Source organism: Triturus cristatus, chromosome 4_1 (assembly GCF_964204655.1).
Source record: "Triturus cristatus chromosome 4_1, aTriCri1.1, whole genome shotgun sequence".
In the NCBI taxonomy this organism is placed as follows: Eukaryota; Metazoa; Chordata; class Amphibia; order Caudata; family Salamandridae; genus Triturus; species Triturus cristatus.
Window position 1 is genome coordinate 675,440,232 of NC_140585.1, and position 23,227 is coordinate 675,463,458.

At 46.1% G+C, this 23,227-nt stretch overlaps 1 protein-coding gene across 2 annotated transcripts in view; it reads left to right on the forward strand.

Annotated features, from left to right (window-relative positions):
- The window catches only part of CTTNBP2 (cortactin binding protein 2), a 636,925-nt gene that overhangs the window by 484,410 nt on the left and 129,288 nt on the right, over nt 1-23,227 (forward strand). For both annotated transcript variants that reach the window (XM_085653125.1, XM_085653124.1), the window contains exons 16-17: nt 6,992-7,179; nt 20,806-20,984. In XM_085653125.1, the coding sequence (XP_085509251.1) occupies nt 6,992-7,179; nt 20,806-20,984 (367 nt within the window). The remainder of the gene's footprint in view (nt 1-6,991; nt 7,180-20,805; nt 20,985-23,227) is intronic.

Genomic DNA, 23,227 nt, shown 5'->3' on the forward strand with positions numbered 1-23,227 from the left:
AAGCAATATCTGTTTTTAGCTTAGCTAAATGGGATAATACCCTCTGTCATTTTATAGGGTTGTTTACTCCTTTAACATTCCATGTAGTAACTTTAAATGTAACTAATAGAATTTACATGCACAATTTTTTTATAAGCAAAACATTGAAGAACCTCTCTATGAAAGAAGAGAAAGGAAATAGGTGAATAAGGATAAAAGAGCAAAATCAGGTATGAAAAAATGGGAGAAAAGTAATGCGAGAGAAATCGGAAAATTTGAGGGATAAGCAAATTATGATAAGGAAAGGAAGGAGAAAAGAAAAGGTAAAATGCGAAAAAGAAAGAGAAAGCCGATCCGAAGCTCGAGAATATAAAAATAAAAGGAAAAGGGAGTACAAGGGATAGTGAAAGGGAAAGGAGAGAACTGAGTGAGAGCAAAACACGGAACAAAAATACAATACAAATCCAATATTTGATAATAGAAAAAGAAGTCAAAAAGACATACCACAAAAACACAATGAGAGTGGGGGTGGTGGAACCACATGAGGAAGGTAGCACACCGAACAGAAGACTCCATGAGGATGCAGCAAGGGGAAAAATGATCTCCAGGTATATGAGAAGATAACATAAAATCTAAGGGTCACAAAACCGCATCTAAAAGAAACCAAAAAGAGAAAAGTATTAAGAGCGGGTGCACAACGAGTAGACTACAACAAGGGGAAGCGTATAACAGAAACAATGACATAGGATTGCGTGAAAATTCAAAACAATTAAGAACGTGGGATGTCCATAGAGTCAACTCTGCAGGAGTTTATGAATTGTTGAAGCAGCACTGGATCTTCATAGTTTGTTGTTCTGTTGTTATAAGTCAAAAGGCAGGGGTGGAACAAGCCATAACGAGCATTCAGAGCACGAAGGGCAGGTCTCATCTCCAGAAATTTCTTCCGACGGTCTGCAGTAGCTTTGGCATATTCTTGCGTAAAGAAAAGAATCGAGCCATTCCAAGTAATCTTTCCTTTCTGTTTGGCAGCTTGAAGAACTTTAAGCAAATCTGTGTATTCTAAAAAGTACAAAATAACTCCCCTAGGTTTTGTTGAAGAGGAAGAGGAGGGAGTAGAACGAGAAATTGAACCTAGGCGATGAGCTCGTTGAATATTCAAGGATGGAGAGCTTGGGAGTCCAAGAAGTGTAGGCAAAAATGATTGAAAGAAGGATATGGGATTAGATCCTTCAAGGTTCTCCGCAAGTCCATAAATGCGTAGGTTGTTGCGTCTATTTCGGTTTTCTAAATTTTCAACTAGTTGTTTGAGAGTTTGAATTTCTCTGTGTGAACAGAAGCTACTTGTTTCTCAAGGTTTTCTACTTTTTGTTCAGTGTGTGATCAGTTATCTTCGAGATTTTGAAGACGAGAATTTGTTTCTGTCATATAGGGCTTAAGTGAACGAATTTCTTCCAGCAGCAACTCCATGGAGATGAAAGAGGGATTACTAGAGGGAGAAGGAGGATTAGTTTTCATTCGTTTTCCTGGAGTAGAGGCAGAAGTAGTGGGTAATTTGGAAGAATTTTTAGAGCTTGAGCGTGAGGTAAGAGAGGAAGTGCTCTTTGTTGCAGAGGCGTCACCTGAAGCGTCATCCATGGTATCTTGTAAAACACTAAAAGGGTTAGGATCCCCCAATGACATGCCTGTTATATTATTTTGGTGAGTCTTATTATGGTTATTGCGAGACATTGCCATTTGAGAAAGAGAGGAACAATAAATAGTAAAACAAGCTCCAAAGTGTAGACACTAAAATGGTGGTCAAGGACGCGTAAGTTGAAGAAAAAGTTGACACTCCCACAAGTGACAACCAAACATTAGTATACTTTGAGAAGGAGTCCAAGTGCTAGAGAAAATGAGGGAAAAGTCAGATCATTTTGAAGAAGAAATGTTGTTGCAACTGCAGTATAAAGCAGGAGAAAGACAATGAAGCATGAACATTTGAAAAAGGCAGACAAAATGGCAGTCACCTCAGCTGCAATTCATGAAACAGCAAAACATGTTCTGTCTTCTCTCAGTTAAGAACAAAAGTCTTGCTACAGATTGCCAAACAATTGAAAAATGTGCCCTTTGAAAACAACAGCGTAAGGCAGGAGATATGCAGCATAAATATAAATCAATAGATACCACAAAAAGGCAGGAGCATCTCAAACAGGATCCTCAAACAGGAAAAGGCTAAGGGACAATAAGCTTCTTAGCCCAGCTGTATTTAAGAAGTTCCAAGCTGTAAGAACTGAGGGAGATGTATTGAATTAAGTCCCTGAGTGAGGCCCGAGACAAGCGGTATGATGGGGTATCGGCCACTGCAACAAAATGGCAGCCGCTACTCAGCCCCAGTCCGCGGGCAGCAAAAAGACAAAACAGCATCGTGAAACTTCTCACCCCAGTTGCAGCGGAGGTTGCGTTCTAATCCGCATGCATTCCGCTGTCAAACTTCGGCTTGAGGACCAGGAGACCATTAGGAGAACCTGGAGAGCTCCCGTCACATTACGGTCCCACGGAGCTCCTCGGAACAGCAGCCATTTCCTCTGGTGCCGTAGCCACGCCCAGCCCCTCCTTCATTTTAATTGGTGCTTAAAGGTGCAATTCCACTTACAAAACGGAGTATGACCTGCTCCCAAGGCTAGGAGGGGGCTGGGTAAATACTCCAAGATCATACATGTTTTTGCTGTCACTTTGCTCCCTAAACCATACAGGTACCCCATTAAGGACCCATATAAGGTACTATACCAGGAAGCTAGCTTCCTAGTAAGATTCTGCTCTTTTGGATTCCAAGGTTGTTGTTAGACCTAAACTGCGATTTTCTCACTTCACTAATTCTTTTAAAAGATGAATACAAATGGTTAACTCTGTACCCAGAGTCTAACAATATGTTGGGAAATTCGCAATCAAGTTTTAGGGATCACTGCCGTATAGAAATTGTAATAATGGATATGATACAGAGGTTGTTATAACTCGTAGCTAATGAGAACAGCATTCCCCAGGCAGCCTCATTTGGTGCCGGAGACCCTAGTATTCTATTTATCCAGTTGCATTTAATAGCTGGGCTGTCTTTTGCAACTTTTGAGTAGTTCAAATCACCACTTTCCGGCCGAACATATCACATTGTGTGGTGGAATCTGCATATGCAGTGCCACACATTTTAATTACTATATGAAGCTATCTACATAACTTATTAGAAACCTGGTGTAGGCTATCACATCTACACTGGTAACACCCAGTTGCTACCTCCAGATTCAAAAGCCTTATATACCTTGACGAAGCAGATACTGGCCATGTGAGAAAGCTGTCCCTCGCTCAAAGCCACTAAAACTGAATTGTTTCTGGTGAGCTCTCTTCCCACCATAAAAACATTGAGTGAAATTCATAAAAGTTGGCTGTTGAGGGTGTCAAATATGAACTATGCATCTAAGAAATGTGGCCATCATGTTTGTCGACTGTCAATGCAAGGGTCATATTTGCCAAAGAATGAAGAGCAACTATACCCAATTCTATAATAGGATCTAAGCAAAATCACCGCAGTATCTTGTTTGTAAGCACTCCCAAGAAAATCTTAAATCCATTTCAGAGAATTCCAATTTTTGCAGCCTGATTTGGTAGCAGCTTTAATCAGCAATATCGCGTCACTCCAACAGTGCGCAGACTAGACTGGCTCTCTGTCACCAAACATGTGAAGTACTGCACTCTTACATTGGTCTTCATGGCCCTCTACATGGAAGGGCTAGTGTACTGAATGGTATAAAATATACACATCATACAGGTCCCGCACAACTCACTCTGGTCAAGGGTTGATTGATGTCCCATCATATAGAGATTTATTTTCAGGGTGAAATACTCCAAGTTCTGTAGGCCAAGTGGCAAAATGCTCTCCGTAAAGCTCAGATACTATGATCGGTTGGATGAGCTCAACAGTAGGTGGAAACTCTTCTTTTTTTAGTGCACTGATTGGTCAAGCAGTGCACTTGTGCCTTTGACCTGATACTTGTGTTGCAATGGGAATAGTAAATAAGTGTGTACCCTTTACCTGAGTGCCAGAATGCATATAAAATGTATATTCTGACTTTGTGCTTGGCCCTGCTATCATGCTAATCTAGCATATATGCATAGGACTAGACCTGCCCCTGGCTCTGAGAGGTCCAGAAGACTTTTGGTGACCAGGATGCACATCAAGCATGCCCTCATAGCAGGTATAGGACTACTGTCCGTGCCCTAGATTAGTCAAAAAGTGTTGTCAACATACTGAGTTTGTGTAAATCAGTGATATAACCATACACTTTTTCCTGTGTCAAAATAGAGCACAGTCATATAAAGATCTGCATTTATGTGAAACCCAGACCCTCGAAGTGACACTCCATGTGTGAATTGAGTGCACGGAAGTGCGGTCAATGTTCAGCATGTGTGGTGGTAGGATTCTGTATCTGGTCTAAGTGTTTGGACCAGTGGCATACATTTTGGATGGCCCCTAGGCTACCCTGGTACAAGATGAAGGTGGATACAGTCCCTGTGGACAGTGGAAGTGTATTGAGTACATTCCTGTGGCAAGAGGGTTGATATCAATACACTGAAGTGAGGGAGGCTGGAGAATGAGCTACACTCAATTCAATGAGATCCTCATTAGCAAAAGACTGCTGCTTAGTTCTTTCTGATCATTCCATTTGGTGAATGCTAGTGAGACTTCATTTTCTACTGTGTAATGTGAGAGAATTTTTAGCAGGCCTGCCCTTTTATTTGTCAGTGATTACTCCTTCAGAAAGGCTGATGGATGACAGCCAGGTGCAGAGATTTCACACTTCAGTGTGCCCTTATTTTCAATACTCCAGCTTCGTGCCAGCGTCGCTGCTGCCTGCTGTGTGAGTTATAATCTTACAAAAGGCTGTGTCTGAGAAGCAACCTGAAAATGGTATTTGAAACCCAAACTGGTTCTGCCACTTTGTACAGTGGATCCAAATCCCTCATCTGGAAAATGAGTATAGTGGGATCCAAACCAATCCACTTTGTTCTATTTCCAAGTTCTTCTTGACCAAGGAGTGATATGCTTCGCAGGATACTCAAAGGACTGCTGTGTGACCAGGGATTGTGTCTGCATGACAACCAGTCTCCCAGACGTGAGGGGATAATCACTGGAAGTCTGAGTTTCTTGCTGGTGATACTGAAGGTCTGTCGACAGTCATAATCTGCCTGTCCACTTAGAGGGGAAAGGAGGATGACTGGCCCTGCAGGACGCTATTAAAGACCATACACATATGGAGGTTCACACACATATATTGTAACACAGATACACTATGGTACAAACACACCATCCCCCGTCCACGTAAGTGACATCACCAGTTTTGGGACATTTCATTGACCGTACAGATTGAGTGTATACAGCCATTCTCTGCAAACTGAAGCTATTACATACCTTCTAGAAGCTGGTACCGCTACACCATATATGTTTTTTTTATTGTGTGATTATTATAAACTTCTGTCCCTGGTTTATTTCTTTACCCTTTTATGAAAACATCTGTAACTGGTTTACTGGTTTATTTCTGTACCCTTTTATGGAAGTCGAGAGTTAGTGTTATTACAAAACTATTAAAAGCAGTTGTAGTACAAACAATTAAAGCTACAATGGAATATATACACCATGCAAGTAATAATTGGGCCCGGTGAAATTTCTGCTATGCAAATGTAATCTCACACAATTTCAGTAATTTTGTGGTACACTTTTTACCTGAAATTCCCGAATTGGCTCTTTTATACAACATTGATTAGATGTAAGCCATGTGCTCCAAAATTTAACAAACTACCAAAACATGAGTAGCTCCTGTTTGCTGTGCTTGTGGGTTTTGCACTATTTTTAGCATTAAATTCGTACTCGTGTCCATTTTGGATGCATGGACGTATTTTGTGTTAAGATATAGTCTCAAATTCCGGTTCTGAATTTCACGTAATTTTTCCATACACCCCTAGTAATAACTATTACTGTCAGTCGGTGGCGCCCAGTGCGACAATAGTTTTTGGTGCCCCCACACCCCATGACCGCCGCCTCTGATTCTCTCACTACCACCGGGCAAAAGTGCCCCTCATCACTCCAATCATACGTTATCGCTAGACATAGCCCCCCCCCACCCCCACTTGAAGTCAGCACACAGTGCTGCCGTACTTGTCGCACTGCCCTTAAGTCGGCCCTGACTACTATATAAGTTAAGATCTTATCTTGAAAAATGACAAATGAAAAAGACGTGCTGGGGTAGTTTTATATAGGTTTATATATAATACTTGGAGCAAAGCTTGTTAGAGCATAAGTGGTCTTGAAACTGAAGACAGGTGGTTGTTTATGAGTTGCAGTATGCAGCTTGCAAAACGCTTGCACTTATGCTTTTGCTGCATTAAGTTTCTTTAATTGGATAAGAGGGACCAAGACGTTTTGCAGACATTTAATGGGAGTGCATCGGTTCGCTTTTTCGACCCTATTTTGCATTGCTTAGATTGTACTAGGCCTGGGTGAAATGTTTAAGCGTTTAAAGAAAATTCATGAAATATTCAATTTGCGCAAGTTTTGCTTCTTGGCGAATTATTTGGGCAGAAACTTTATCTTGAAGATACTTTTTTTTTCGCTCAAACTAGTCTTATGCTGGTATTGTGTTTGACTTTTTTATGCTATATACTAAAATGTCACTCATATCGTCAATGTGTCAAATAAAAACGTGCCCGATTTTGCACACCCCATCGTTTTTTGCATTTAATAAAAACACAATACGCACGTAAAAAAAACTGAGTAACACTTTCTACATGAGAATGGGATGTAAGTAAAGTTTCTTGTCGAGTTAAATATGTTTGCGTCAAAGTATTTGGGGAATAGAAATATTTGCGTTCCTTTCTCTGGCATGCAGTACTTTGCGGTCCTCGTGTGCACAGGTACATGTTAATTAAATGTTTTCCCGATGCTACAAGTGTGGGGACCTCATTGCTTGTTCCTTCGGCCTGTTTTCAGCAAACGGATCTTCGGACGCGTTTTACTTCCACGAGAACTGCTACCTGATGGGAACCATCGCCAAGTCACGGCTGCACGGGTCCGATTTACTGGTGCAGCAACACTTCCGGTGGGTTCAGCTGAGGTGGGACGGCGAGCCGATTCATGGCTTGTTGAAACGGTTTTTAAGAAGGAAAGCTATACATAAGGTAAGCCGCTGAGCTAGTGCGGTTATTAATAGACACGTATTCAGAGCCAGGGGAATGGGATAATTGTAACACAGCGATGAATCGGCAGCTGCAGTTGGAGGCGGAGGCTGGCACGTCATGCTAATTAAAGTCAGAGCAGCCTCGTTAGCCTGGTGAACTCTGCCATTTGCCAGCATATTTGTGGTTCGTAGATGTGGTGATTGGGCCCTCAGGCCCGCATGCAGATAACGGATGGACACAGACACAGGATTACTGGTGCAATCAACTGGCCACGAGCACGTGCGCTCGGCCCCTTTTATTGACAGGGTCACCTGACTCGTGACGCCTGTGGTGGGTGGGTGTTCAGTGTGGGTTACAGTAAAGTGGAACACTAGACTGTATCCAGCCGGATACTACATCCCTCCCAAACTTTAATGAAAGTTCAACCAAAATGAAGTCCGAACCTGTGGGAGTAAACACAAATTACAAATAAAACAGAAGTTGGTGATCAGGACTTCCACGTAGTCTTTTTGCTGATGGTCAACTGCCGGCGAGGGTGTTCTGACAGCCGGGACCACTCCGTCTCCTTGGCACGATGCCCGAGTGCTCTACGGATGTGTTCTTTTGGACTTACACCGTGGAAGTGCGCCTCACAGTCTCTTTCTTGTACCGCCAACGGTGGAAGTGTGGGTGAAATGATGGTGGACCAGTGTTATTCAACTTTCTGCTGTATGCCCTGGTAGAGGTGTTTCCTCCCACTAGTAGTTGTCTTCGTATAGGACTCACCGTTGCAGGATATCCCTCTCACGGATACCCCTCTCTCGTGGGTGTCCCCTCTCACTGGACGACCCGGAGGCCCTTTTGTTGCCAGGCTTCCACTGGACCGGTTGACCGCGCCTGGTCGCTCCAATCGCGTTGGAGGAGTCGCTACGGGTCCTTTTTCCGTGTCCGAAGTTCCACCTAAAAGGGTGCTGTTGGCACTTGGTCCTTCGCGCTCTGCCTCTGTTCTCCTGGGATCTCCAGAGCCAGCTTCAACAGTCCATCTCTCGTCTTGAGATCCGCTGCCACCGGTGTCCCTGAGGCCTCTGCCCCTTGGATGTCCACGGTCCTGTTTCCGTGACGTCCCAGAGGTGGTTGTTACCAACGGACCGGCCTGCTCGTCTCTGTCATTCCCGGGTGACCTTCGGGTTAGCGCATCGACATATACTCCTAGTGGTGCTGATGTTGTGTTCCAGGTACTGCGTCTGGGTGTCCCTGCACCTTCGCACTTCCCTCTTCGGGTACTCCTTCTGGTGTGTGTGTGTTGACCTGTCACGCACGCCTCTGTGCTCTTCTCCTTTCCTCTTCGGGTGTTCTCCTTCTGGTGTGTGCGTGTTGCTCTGTTGCGCACACCTCTGTGCTCTTCTCCTTTCCTCTTCGGGTGTTCTCCTTCTGGTGTGTGCGTGTTGCTCTGTTGCGCACACCTCTGTGCTCTTCTCCTTTCCTCTTCGCGACGTGATCCAGTCTTCCTGCCTTTTGCTCGTCCTTACCAGGCTTCCTCGTGTAGCGTGCACTCTACGCGTTTCCCTCTGGTCTTGTCCCGCCACTAGGACACTGTCTTCTTTTCGCTCTGTGACTGGACCGGTCGTCGCGACCTTCTGTCTCGTAGTTGCTTCTGATTTCGAGTGATGTTGATGTTGCTGGACCTCTTGTCATTCTCCTCCTGGTCCTCTTTGTGAACCTCTCATGGGGTTCTCTTCACTGACGTCCCTTCGGACTTCCTCTTCTCTTCAGCTCTGACCTCTTGGCAGGTCAGTGCACTCTCCGACCTCTTGTAGGTCTGCATCCTCCTTGCGACCAACTGGTGGTCATCGTCGTCCTCCTTGCGACCATCTTGCTGGTCGGCTTCTTCCTCCTTGCGACCATCTTGCTGGTCGGCTTCGTCCTCCGCGCGACCATCTGGGTGTGGTCGGCAACCTTCGCGCGACCATCTGGGTGGTCGGCAACCTTCGCGCGACCATCTGGGTGTGGTCGGCAACCTTCGCGCGACCATCTGGGTGTGGTCGGCAACCTTCGCGCGACCATCTGGGTGTGGTCGGCAACCTTCGCGCGACCATCTGGGTGTGGTCGGCAACCTTCGCGCGACCATCTGGGTGTGGTCGGCAACCTTCGCGCGACCATCTGGGTGTGGTCGGCAACCTTCGCGCGACCATCTGGGTGTGGTCGGCAACCTTCGCGCGACCATCTGGGTGGCCGGCTTCACGAGGTGCGTCACGGCGTGCGACTACCTGTGTTTGCTGAATTGTCGAGTGCTGGTGCATGCATCTCTTCGTACCGTCGCGGTCCATCCTCAGAGTCGCGTTGCTCCTTGCGCTGTGTGATTTCTTGATGTGGTGGCTTCTTGGCGCCACTGGGGCCACTGGGTGTACTCTCTGCGCGCTCCTCAACCTCCTTTGTCCCTGGAGCAGTGTCCGCTTTTCTTGCACGTCTTCGCCCTTGCCAGGTGCTGAGCTCCTGAATCTTCGTTCGCTTGTCTGGTGTTGCTCCTTTTCTTACTATTGCAGCGACAACCTGTGGCCACCAGGTACCGCTGCGCTCTCGCTCTGTCTCAGCTTCGTGCTTCTGGTGGTCCGCGCCACCGCTCCGTCGACCTGCTCCTGGTCACTCCTCTTGGCGCGCTTGTGTCTTCTTTCTTCTTCCCTTCTTGGAGTTTCAGCACTCCTGGCGCGTTCCGGCACCTTGTCTCTTCATCCTCCCAGGCAGTGTGACGGCTTGGCGCCACCGTGGCATGGCAGCTTTGCTGCACCAATCCCCCGGTCTCCTGTTGCTACTGGGTTTTCTATGGCTTGCTGTAGGCTTGTATGCTTCTTTTCTGCAGTACCAACATTGTCCACTGGGTGGCAGGGGAGCACTTTTCCAGGCACCGACAGTCTTTCCTCTAACTCTCTGGGCTTTTCCTAATTAGCAGCTGGGTCTCCGTGCAGCTTTGACGCTGGGATCAGAGCCTCACTCCTGGGTTCACAGCACAGGACTCATGCAGCCAAAGTGAGTGGTAAGGCATTTCGGTTTTCTCCTCATCTACCCTATGTGTGCTGCTGCTGGTGAGCGTTTGTTCCTCCCGGTGCACCTGTACTTAATTCTGGGCTCAGCAGCCCTCTCTCCTCTCCTGAGTTCTGGTTGGCTCCCGCCTGGGGCACCTCGCGCTTCACCGCGCCGCTGGCCTTCCGCTGCCTGTGCTTTGATCTCCTTGGGGAGGGTGGGGGCTTATTAACTGGGTCCCTCGCGATGCGCCTTTGTCCTGCGATCTGTCCCGCCCCCGCAGCCGGCCTCCTCGTTGCTCGGGCCCTGCGGGGGGGGGTGTCGGCGCTGGTGCTGCGGGTGGGCTCCTCACTTGCTTTCTGCTTCGTCCGCCCCTTCTCCTTCACGGGCTGTGCAGGGGGGGGGGGGGGGTGATGGCACTTGTCGGATCGGCCGCGTCGGTCTCCTCGCGCAGCCGGTGATGCCACTGCTCCTTCCCAGTGACGGGGCCGCTCGCTGCTGTTCCCCGCCGCGGCAGCCGCACACGCTTCCTTCTCTGCGCAGGGGCGGGGCTGGGCTGAAGCTGGCGCCGGAGTCTGCTCTCCGCGTTGGTCCGCTCTCCCCCGCTCCCGAGGCCGCTTCTTATGGCACACGCCGGCCGGGGCAGGGGAGGATTAGCGCCATTGCCGCGCAGGGGAGGCGGAACGGGTGTTGGTGATTCACTGGGGGTCTCGGCGGGTCAGTGGCAGGTGCCCGCCGGGCTTCTTGGCTTCCTTTCTCGCCCCCCTTTTCGCGCTCCAGCCCCTTATCCTCCGGGCTCACCTTCGTCCGTCAGATGCGGATCTGGGTCACTCTTCCAGTGACACGGCAGTCTTCCCGCGGGGTGGGCACCCGCTCGGCTGTCTCCGACCCCGGGGCTCTTCACCTGCCCCGTGGTCTATCTTGCGTGTCCGGCGCCGGCTCTCTGGGTCAACCCAGTCGCGGCCGATGCGGGTGGGCACCGCACGGCTCGCTCATCTCTCCCCCCCCCGGCTCTTCCACGCAGGGGTGGATCTCCTCGTCCACGTGAGGTGCGGGGTAGGCTCCCGGTCACCGTCTCGCGTCACGCCTGGGGCTTTGTATGCGTACTTAGTTTGAATGTTTTGTCCTAATTACCATGCTATTTGACAGTTTATGCTGTTTTCTTATAATTTTAAAGGACATAAAAAAAGTGTGAGGGTTAAAAGGTTCTAGCAAAGGGAATATTTGGCAAGTGACCGGAAAGTCCATCCTAAAGCACTACAAATATGATCCCATGAACAACATTCTTTAATAGTACACATTTCTGCTTCGAACTTTAAAGGGTACATTTTCCCCACAAAATATTTTTTCTTTCACTATTTATTGAAATCATAAAGTAGCCTCAGGAGTTCTTTGGAATATACCCAAGCATGTTTAAACATTACAATACTATAAGTTGAGTAAATGTAGTTGTAAACCTCCCACAATCTGTTTACATTTTATCATAGAATTACCTCCTCGTCCTTTTGCACACCCAAATCTCAAAGCATTTTTACAACGGTCAATCTTGCCACTGGAATTCAGGCTTAACTCATACCCAAAACCGTAGTGAAAATAAACTACTCTGAGAAAAATATTTTCAATATGGCCTGGTATTGCAGAGTCCCCTCCCTTGACATGGTCAGTAAAACACTGTCCCCTCCCCCATGAAGCATTAGCAAACATATCCAACACCAGATCTTTGGATTAGGGGTAGTGTAACCCCGGCCGTATTTATTACTAAATAATTAAACACATTATTGATATTCATAATCAAAAACCTATGTTTTAACATATATATATATACGCAGAAAACCCAAAACCCATCCAATTACATTTAGCAATAGAGAGACTTTTTTATGGCTAACCTTAACAAGAGTCTAATACAAAGCCATACCTAACCTAAAACTGTTATATGTATATTTTTGTTTTCTGCGTATCCTGGATGAGCCTACGGGCAAGGTCATGACTGTTCCCAACTAGTTACCAGGTCCCCCATTACCGGAGTGACCTTGCGCAGGAGGCCAGTGTGCCCACCAGATTCCGTGGGTGCCCCCCACGCCCCTCCATCGTACCTCCCAGGGGCTGAGGTTATGCCAGGTTGGTGCCCAATGCGCGTGCGCAGGGGTTGGCCCAAGCGGCCTACCGGAAGCGCTACTTCACTCTACCGCCCCCTGGAGTGTGATGAGGGACCACTCCCACCCCCCCGCCCCCAGGTGTGGGATGCCTTCTAAGAGAAGTAAATATTTCCTAGCAATCATGACCTTACCACCACAGGCCAGCATAGTAGACGACTATCCCCTAATGGCCCGAGGTCATGCCCTGTGACTCGCCGCTACCAGCCAGGCTAGCATATTCTCTAAGAATATTTCATTACCCATTTTAAGGGAGGTGTACCCCGTCCTGTAGATAACAATGTTCTCCCCGGATGCACCCATGTCGAAATGTTCTTAGTTTTGGGGACCTGAAAAGTCGGTCGATCCTGTTATCGATCCTCTTTACAGAATGATTCAATGCCCAAACTGACGACCCCCCCCCCCCCCCCCACCCCCGGCCATTGGAGTCTCGGGATCATATGAGTCCATACTTAGGTCGCTAGCAGACACTGCTTGGCCAACCTTCCCACTTCTGTGACTAGAGCCTCCACCACCCACTTTCTGTCCATGTGGGCCAAATCATTCCCTCCCAGTTGTATTATTATTGCATCGGGTGTCACCGGGGACCTAAGTAACAAAGGACCAATGAGCTTCTGGAACTGCCCCAGTCACAAATCCCCTTGACCATGCATAGATACATTCCAACCAGCCAGGCGGGCCCTGTCCATGAATTTGCCTGTGAAAATGAGTTGCTTCAACCTGTTGATATATGAATGTCCTATGATCCAGACTTCCCTGTGGCCTGGCCCCCCAGCGGGCACCTGGAGCAGGCGGGGTGCTTTTGACACAGTATTGATGACAAGTTCCACTCCTGCGGGACAGGATGTGGAAACTGCAGAGAAATGGAAACAAGGCAAACGTTAGCGATGATACTTACAGCAAATTCAACCACACATAGCGCTTGTAGCAGTCCGAAGACCAATGCCCTATTCTTTGGACATCTTGACCAGTTAGTCCCCGGGCTGTGGCTTCTCTGGCTGCCCCAATCCTGAAAGAGTGGGTCCCAAAATTGGAGGCGTCTAAGCCTGCTGCACCCAAAGCTAGAGCAAGGACCCTCCAAACTGAAACTTTGTCAGGGGGGAACTGTCCTGGTGGATCAACAGGGGACCACCTGCGCCCTGTGGCCTGCATGCCATATAGGTCTCTAGGTTGCCCACTGGACAACATGGGCTCCCTGGCGCTCCTTGCAGGATGACATGGTCCCCCCTCCCATTCTGGACCATTTTTGATCTGGGAATTGATAATGATATTGAACCAGCCTGACTTTGAACATGGGCAAATTGCATCCCCCCCGCCAGTCATTTTTGTTGCGCGATACCAGCTCTCCCACCCTGAAAGCGCCGTAGAAGGCAAGGGAAAAAGCACACCTGAATAAATGGACCTCATGGCTGGAGCTACATATTTTTTCTAACTCCGCCATGATGGTTGTGAGTCCATCAATGCTGATCGGGTGTCGAACGTCTGGCTGCGTGGTCTGCCGGTGTTGCCAACCCTTCAGAGCCCTTTGGACCAAGAATGTGCCTGTGGGATCCCGGTCCCCCATAATTTTAGCAAAAAATGACACTGCGTTCATGTGGCGCTCTGCGCAAGCCACCGACCGCCCTCCATCTCTCAGTTCCCTTAAGAATGAGAAGATGGATGCTAGATTATGACAAGTTCTTTCCCAATCCTGCCCAGTATGCGGTAAATGCCCCCTCATAGGCCCGCCTAGTCCGGGGCGCTAAGCTAGCTGCCACAAGGTCTGGTAAGTTGGGGCACCAAGTTGCCACAGATGCTCTGGAAAAGGTGTGGGATAGTCTGCCGCTTCAGATGATGAGACCTGAAAACGTGCATCTTGAAACGAGACAATGTATCAGCCGCGTGGTTGAGAATGCCCGGGCCATGCCTAGCTCTAAACAACACATTTAGCTTCATACAGTGCAGCACACTTTCCTTAAGCAGGCGAAGCAACATTTTACATTTTGCGGACTGCAGGTTGATGTACCCCACCACTGCCATGTTGTCTGACCAGAAAACAACTGACTGATCACAGAACTTTTGCAGCCAGATTGTCACAGCCACTAAAATGGGAAACAGCTCCAAAAATGAAAAGTTACTTGTGACACCACTGTCAACCCACAACTTGGGCCAATGCCCTGCCGCCCAATGGGGACCCAGGATGGCTTCAAACCCCTCACTCCCTGCTGCGTCTGTCATCAGCCCAAGCTCTGGACTGGACCTGGCTGGGCTGGGCCAAACTACCGCACCATTGAAGTCACGCAGAAATGCCATCCAAATTGGCATATCCTGCTCAACCTCGCTGGACAACCGAGTGTGGTGATGCTTGCCTTTTAGCCCTGACATTGCTTGGGCAATGGAACGGGAAAAGGGGCGGGCCATAGGGATGATTCTTAAAGCAAAGTTGAGCGTGCCCACCATTTTCTGTAACTGGTGTAAAGTGACCTTTTCCTTTTGCAAACAGTCTGCTAATGCCAGCGAGAAACCTGTCACCTTGCTCAATGGTAAGCATGACACACCCTCAATAGAATCTAGTTCAATGCCCAAGAATTCAATTTTTGTTGCTGGCCCGACTGTCTTACCCTGCGCCAGGGGGACCCCTAGTCCCCCCATCAGTGTGCAAAATGTGTCCAATGCCCTGTCACACTCTTTTGACTGTGGTGTACCCAACAACAGGAAATCATCTAAATAGTGCAATACCCAATGGTGCCCTGAGACTTGCCTAAAAACCCATTCCAAAAAGGAGCTGAATTTCTAAAAATATGAGCAAGAGACCCCATTGGCATGCACTTGTCCATGTAGAACTTCCCTTCCAACTGAAAGCCCAGTAGGTGGAAATCCTGTGGATGCACAGGTAATAACCGAAATGCAGATTCAATGTCTGATTTTGCTAATAAAGTGCCAGGGCCAAGCGATCGTAGCATAGCAATCGCCTGGTCCAATGATGCGTATCTCATGGAGCACAGGGCTCCATCAATGGCCTCATTCAAGGGAAAGCCCCTGGGAGCAGATATTATGGATGAGGCGGAAATCCACTGGATCTTTTTTGGGCACTACCCCCAGTGGTGAGCAGACAAAATTATCCAAAGGCATTGAGTCACAAGGATCTACCAATCTCCCCAAGCGCAGTTCTTACAGTACTTTTTCTCTTGCCACAGATATGTTGTCTCTCGCTGACTGCTGAGGAACCAGGGGCTGGGATCCAGAAACCGTCCCTAAAACCATCAAACAAAATCTGGGCTGTGCTTGCGCAAGAATACTTATTCAACCAGGGTATCAGGGCCATAAAGCCAATAGGCGAGTGCCTTTTTTAAAACACTTAGACTCTGGGTGTGATGAGAGGCCACAGAATGAGCAGGCATGCTTGAACTTACAGGAACCACTGGGTCTGGTGCATGTCTTTCTGTTGAAATCCCAACATGCTCCCTTCTTGCTGCCCGCCCCTCCCCCGCTTTGGGGTGAAGCTGACTGAAAGGACTGCACCTGTGGTGCATCCTTGCCTTGGTAATTCATGTGTCTTAACCACAAAATCACAGCAACCTGGTCCCATGTGAGAGCTGGATCAGATGCCTTTGCCCTTCTAAAAGCTTTGTCATATTCCTTCCAGCACATCCCACCATACTCATCATGTTCACATGCAATTCTGTTCTGGTAACACACCAACTCTGTGCTTAGTCCTTTTAAATTTCTCTATCACTACCGCTTGGAAGTTCCCAAATGCCTTTATCCATTTCATCAACCTTTTTTCTAGTCGGCCAATTGGCCCAGTCCCGTGGGTGGGCCAATTCCCTTGCTTTCTTGGCCTCCTCCTTCTCATCTTTGTCTACCAGCAAGGAAAACATGTTTACATATTCGTCCTTCCAAATTTGCTTTTTTACATCCTGCGCAATGTGCCTACCCAAACGCTCTCTGTTGGAGTGCACATCCCACTGAGGGTCCCGAGTCATTTGTGGTGCTCCCTGCCTTTTTGAGGTGGCGGCACCAAGCTCCTTTCCTCCTCTTAGGCATTACCCTCAGCTGACAGGACCCCACTATGTGTAGATGGAATCACCGCCCCTGCTTTTGCCAGCCATGGTAGCAATGCTGCTAGGTTCGCCAATATGTCCTGCTGACCTGGCGCTACATTGGGAGCTGCTGCAACTAAAGGCTGCACTGGGATCTCATTAGCATTTGGTGGAGTCACCCCCCACCCATCTGGACCCCATGTACTTGGATCGCAGGCCCTGGGATAGCAGGTACAGATGGCACTGGTGCCTCAGAACCCGGGATGGCTAGTATGATTGTCACTGGTATGGCCATTGGCTCTGGGACTACTGGCACTGGGATGGCTGGTGCTACCGGCTCTGTGGCTCGTGGCAGCGTTGCTACCAGCGGTACTAATACTGGCCTGGGGGGTCTCTGGGACAGCCCCCCCTTTCCCCGCTTTTGGCTAGTTTTCCGGGGTACTGCTGGAAAGGCTGCCCTGGGTGCCACATTAGGGCATCTGGGCCTGTCCCCAGTGTCTTCCTGCCCATCTACCCTCTACCCTCCGGGTTAGATCTGCTACAGGTTGATTTTGATTGCTCATGGAGCGCATCATGTTCCCCAGTCACTCTTCCATCCTGGATGGAACCTGCCCTCTTTTTGCTTTTGGCGCCATCGCGTAACTAAAATTATCACTTGCTCCCTGCAACCAACTCTCGGTGCTCACCCACACGTTGGAAAGCACCAGCACTTGTTTGCCTATGCGCCCCAGTAATACCTCCCAATGTTAGCACTGACCCAATCCACTGCTGCCCCAATTGTATAATCAACAACCTTAGGTGTTCACCCACACTTCACCAATCCCTAGTCACAGAGTGCAAATGCAAACATACAAGCAAAGTGATCTTTAAATGCCCCCTGCAAGATTGCCCCTGGGCCCAAACAGCTCTATCAGTATGCCAAAAACTATTCCCCCAACACCCTCTTACCTCCCTATAATGGCAGGACCCCAAACCACAGCTACAGCCAGAGCCACTCCCATACGTTCAAGAATGTGGGGCAGGTGAGGATATCCTCCACCCTGCGTGGCTCCTGGTCTGTGCTTGCTGGTCCCGGTCCTGCAGAAGGAAGGCGAAGAGTGTTGCAGCTACAGATGTCCCCCAGATGCCGGCTCCAATCCTGTTTCTATGTGCGTGCTGAAGAAAAGGGTACAGGGGTTTAAATTCCTTGTGCCCCTGTCGAGTGGGGCAGAGGCTTCGATTTGTGGTAAAAATCGCTGAAACTCGTGCCCGCTTCTTTCCGCCGATCGCACTGCACCACCTGCAAAATGGAGGAAAAGAAACAAGAAATTGCCGAGAAGGCTCTGAAGTCCTCCGCTAGCTGTTCGGGCGATATGCTCTTGGAGAGCGGCAGGGAAAGAAGAGGCTCTCCCGCTGCTCTGCTGAGGCTCTTAAAGGGGTCCGACCACCCGAGCCAGCTAGAACTGGTCCCGGCGAGATCCGGGACCATTCGCATTGCGTTTTTGCCCCGTAAGCACTTTAACTGCTTCTGGGGCAACAGCCTCACAGCCAATGGGAGAGGGCGGGGACAGCGGGGCACCCGCGTGTCATCAGCACAGAACCTGCCTCCCCCACCCTCACCAGGAAAATACACTGGGAACCGGCACAACTGCCATATTGGCGCCGTAATAGAGTTCCCGGTGTCGCCTGGGGAGTGTTCTCAGACTAAGCAGATATCCTCGTCCAAGGGGCAGGCATGCCTTAGTGTACTAAAATCTATCATATTATTGTAGGGCCTGATTCACAAAGGTAACCTTACACTTTTGTGTAAGTTTACGATTGTTTGCTATTCACAAGGTATTTGGTGAGTAGTATCTTTGCAGTTAAAAACCTGTATTTGCACTCCTTAGTGTGATGCATGGAATGAATGTGATATAGGGTTGGAGAGAGACTTAACTAAGTAAAGCCCTGGTGAAGGCAGAGGACCTGCAGGAACATAGAAGGCCGAAACATGTTGGCTAGATTACAGTATATAAATGATTCATTATACTTCATGTAACATACATGTCCTATGGAAATAACCTACAGGGACTACGCTAAGATATTTTTACAAAAACCCTGGATCCCTGCCATTGTCCAGTTTTTCTTACCTGAACTCCCATTCAGCAGTTGAGTCTGCTAAGGTGGTATTTACCTGCCTTGGTGTGGATAGGTCACCAACGATGAATCATGCCACAACAGGTGGTTGAGATGGCTTAACCCAGACCTTTTAGGATACCTGCAGATGATCTAAGAGTGTAAAAATTTCTCACTCCTTTTTCCAACTTAAGCACTTTTTGTGTGGTAAATAGGTCATGTATATTACAAACAACAACAACAGTGGTTCTTCTTAGATAATTATTACTGGGATGGGAAAAAATTGCTTGCAATGGATAATTTTGCTACAAATAAAATAAGCAAACAAGTGACACCCACTACAACAGCTCAAACATTATGTAAAATGTGTGTTACTGACTGGCATAGGTACTAGGTAATTATAGCAAATGAACAAAGTAACAAACTGCTGACGGCATAGGGCTCAGTATATATACAATCTTCAACATAGACATTTTTCGCTTAGAGGAATCAGAATATAAGTGGCAAATAATTTGTCTTAAATGAAGGGTGTTCATCAATCAATCAAAATAAGTCTAAATCCAAATAGTTGAGGCCACTTATATAATGTTGATGTTTTAACCCATGAAGTGAATTGAGTTTGTTGATAATTGTACATACATTATTGGTTTGTGTAGCTCTATCGCTACTCTGAGAACTTTGCACTTGCACTTTGTTCACTTTTCAATACTTGCAAATACCTAGGGCGAGCAATATGTATTTTTATTAATGACATTTATAGCATATTTAGATGCATTTTATAATCGAAATAAATATCAAACAATCGTTATCAACTCTGGAGTTCTGTAAGGCAATTTTGAACAAATGAGTTTTGAACATTTTGCAAAATGTTAGGAGATTGGAAATATTCTTATGGCCTCAGAGATTTGGTTTATATTTTCTTTGAGGATGGGATTTCAAGCCTTCCTTTCTCCCTTGTTGCTCATCTGTATTATTTGTTTTTTTTTGTAAATGGGGTAATATGCCCAGATTTAAGAGCATCAGGGAAGGTACCTCCTGCAAGGGATAAGGTTATAATTTTGAACAGTAAGGAAAGACATTTTTCCGCGTATAATTTAAATTGAGAACTTGTTACAGGTTCTTCAAGGTATGAGGATGGGTTGTTGACTGCTATATTGTGACAGTCATATAATTTAATGGGTCAAAAAGCTGCCCATTTAATTACTACATTTTGCAGGAATGGACCTCAAATAATGCTGTCTGAATTTTGCCCATAAAGAACTCAGCCTTCTACCATTCTTAACTGTTCAGTTATGCAGTTGTATCTCCTTCTGTTGCACTCAACTGGACTTCTCGATAGCTGCTACCTGGGTCGTATCATGAACAGCTGTGCCAGCTTGGCCCAGAGCCAAGCGCATGTTTTATGTGCCAGCGGGATGTAAAGTGAATTCATTTAACCCTATATTTCTCCAAGTCCAAGCTTGGTTTTCATATCTTGGAAACAGTGAGCATGGTTTGCACCTTTCTGTTTCTGAGCTGTGTTGTCTAAAGTAATGCATTAACTCTAAGACCTATCCGGTTAAATGAATGTGCTTAGGACAGTGCAAGCGAATAAATACTGGTGCAAGGCAGTACCCGGATCTATATATTCATGATACAGCCCATTGTTTTAAGCTGCCTGCAATCAGATTGTTCCCATAGTCTGTTCTGATCTGTACATGTATTCTTGAACTTTGTTTTTTATTCTCTGTCTTCTTATTCCTGTTACTGTCCCCCAGCCCTCCAGTGTTTCTTATTTATTCCTCACAAGACAGGAGGATATTACATGTTTTCCTTCTTTTGCAAAATATGGGATACCTTTAAAGATGCATCAGAAAAAAAGCAATTGGTTGTCAAACTCGAATTTTTGGGTACAGTGGGGTTAATTTTATATTTTAATACCAATTTATTGGACCTTTATATCATATAAACCTTTCATGGGGATAGAGTTTGTATACCGTGATCAGATACATTCTCATAATCAGTTTTCAACTGTGGTAAATATATTCATCTTGAACTGGATGAGTAGATTTATATTATTTAAATCATTTGTCTGCCCTTGTAATAAACAGTTTTTAGTAAAGTTAATGTTTCACAGTCTTGATAGATTAGATCATACTAGTTCAACAAGTGAGTGGGTTCCTTTCATTTTCAGCCCTTGAACCAAAAACCTTTATTTAAAATAGTGTGGTTCATAAAGGATCTTTCCTTCATTGTTCATTTTCATAGAAGTACAATGATTTACCAATCGTTTTTCTCTTTTTTTATGATTTATTTAGTTTCTGTAGGTGTATTCAATACATAAAATGATAAATCATTTGTGTCTTTCATTTCTTTTATAGTTCAAAGGTAAAACGCCCCCACTGTGTGATCCAGTATGTAAGAGCATTGATTGGGTCTGCTCCGTCTGGCATCAGCTGAACGCCTGCTTATCACGCTTGGGCACACCTGAGGCACTCATAGGACCAAAACATTTCTTGTCTTGTCCGATAGTGCCGGGAAATGCTCAAAGCATAGTAAAGTGAGTACCTGTATTTACTATCATTCCAAATCGGTTGCCTCAGTACTTATGCATGAAGTTGGCACTACTCTCTCCATTAAGTTAAGGGTAGCCTTGCTTTTACATTGATCTGGGATGTCTAAAACCCCCACATTGTGATGTTTAATTTGATGTTAGTTTTATAATTAATATTTTATGTTGGCAACATATTTTTTGTGCTGTTGATATGTGACACTTATGAAAGCTAGGAAAAATGGAGTCTGCTCTCCGCACCATTTTATCGAAGAAGATCTTGGTTTTATATATAATAAAAGTAGTTCAATGTTATTTATTTTATTTGAGGAGTTTTATATAGCGCTAGCCAGACCCGAGGGTATCGGAGCACTTCACAACAGTTTTTGAGCAAGATTCATACAATAAAGCAGTATTTTATATATAGGTTCAATTGGGTTTATTTAGAAGTTTTGCATTTCTAGAAAAAGAAGAGTCAAATTTACCTTTTCATTTGCAAACAATGCAAAAGTACATTACATGGTAAAACAGTGGACATATGTATGCATATCAAAAATGGTAGGTTTCCCAGTAATTAGATGTTTTTACTGATACCCAGGAAGCATGAGGTATGAGGCGACACTAAACTCTATGAGGGTGAATTTGTGATGCACACAGAATTACAATAATCAATACATTGTGATAGAAATGGGCAGACTGAAGTTTTAGTACAGTTGAAGAAAAAGTTAACAGTATGGTGTCAAAAAAGTGAAGAGATAAAAGGTGGACTGTCCTTAGCTGTTATGGTTTTTGTACTGCTTCTGTCCCTTTCAAAGAGTTTATTCTCTCAGTGCTGTCAACCTTTGGCACTTTCTGTTGCTGCATACTGGTAGGAGGGTTCTTGTTCCTTACTTTGATCTCCCATTTGTGGTTAGTGTTTACCAAGCTTGCACTTTTGGCCCTTTGTTAGGTTTCTCTGACTTTTCTGGTCCTTCTGATGGTGGTCATCTCTCTGAAACATTTGGCACATTGTCATGGGATTCCTTCTGTGCCTTAATTTCTCAGTCACTAGTCTGGAGCTCCGTTTGCTTCGGCATTTTTCTGGACCTTCCTCAACCGGGTGGTCTTGGACAAGACTGCCTTGCTGAGTTTGTGGTCTTTGTTGGTTGCTATTCTGCTTTGCTGTCATCTGTGTCTTTCTGGTCTAGAGTCATGGGCATTACATCTGGTTCTGGTCTGTGGTGTAGCGAAACCTGAGCACCCCCTGTAGAGTTAGGTGAAGAGGGCATCATCACCCTATTGTACATATATTTCACTAACTACCCTGTCTCCCATATCCATGTATCTTTTCTTCATGGCCCACCTCAAGAATATAGTATGCCTATTTGAAAACCATACCATGAAACACAGTTTCATAATCCATTAATAATCTGCTATTTTATATTATGTCTTGCAATACAAAATGTCAACATCTAGGTCGATATCCAGAGAGGATAAGGGAATAGCTGACTGTTATCAACACAATGCTTTAGTTTTCTGATTTTCTTTCTCAAAACTTTGTACACAGGTCCATTGATGCAGTGGTCACACCTGAAGCCCACCTGGACTAAAAATTGAAGAATTCATCATGTAGTTAAACTGAATTTCAGAAAGGGGTCACTGCTTCTTTGGTGATATGAACTCATCAGCTAACTATAAGGGAAGAACTAATCAGCTAACTATAAGGGATGGGGGAAACTAAAGTCCGACCACCCTGAAAGCTGTGTGGGTATATCCCTAGAATGCCTGGGAACAGGTCACATATCTCACAATGAGTATGGCTGTAAATAAATACAGAATATACTGTATTGACAGTTATATGGTTATACCATTATATATGTGATACAACACATAGGAAGGTGCTGCACATTATACCAGTATAGTGATGCAGTGTGTTGGGCCAACCCTCTTACCATTAGTCTTCCGATGGACCTTTTTTCCTGACTGGAGGTGATGGGAGTTAACATGACATCAATAAAGTTCAAATTAACAGTACAACCCACTTAGCTACACAATAAGGACCAAGAGTCAGTAGCTATGATTAAGAAGGCTGTTACAAGTTAACAATCAAGTTAAGGTAAACAACTCTTAATATCATGCTAACAAAATACAGAATAACAACTGGGAAGCCTAATCCCTAAAAATGTTTAGGCAACAGAAGAGTAACAACAGTATTTGATGCTTAGAGAAGAGTCTCAGAGTTTCTTGTTAATGCATTGCTAAACGTAAATCAC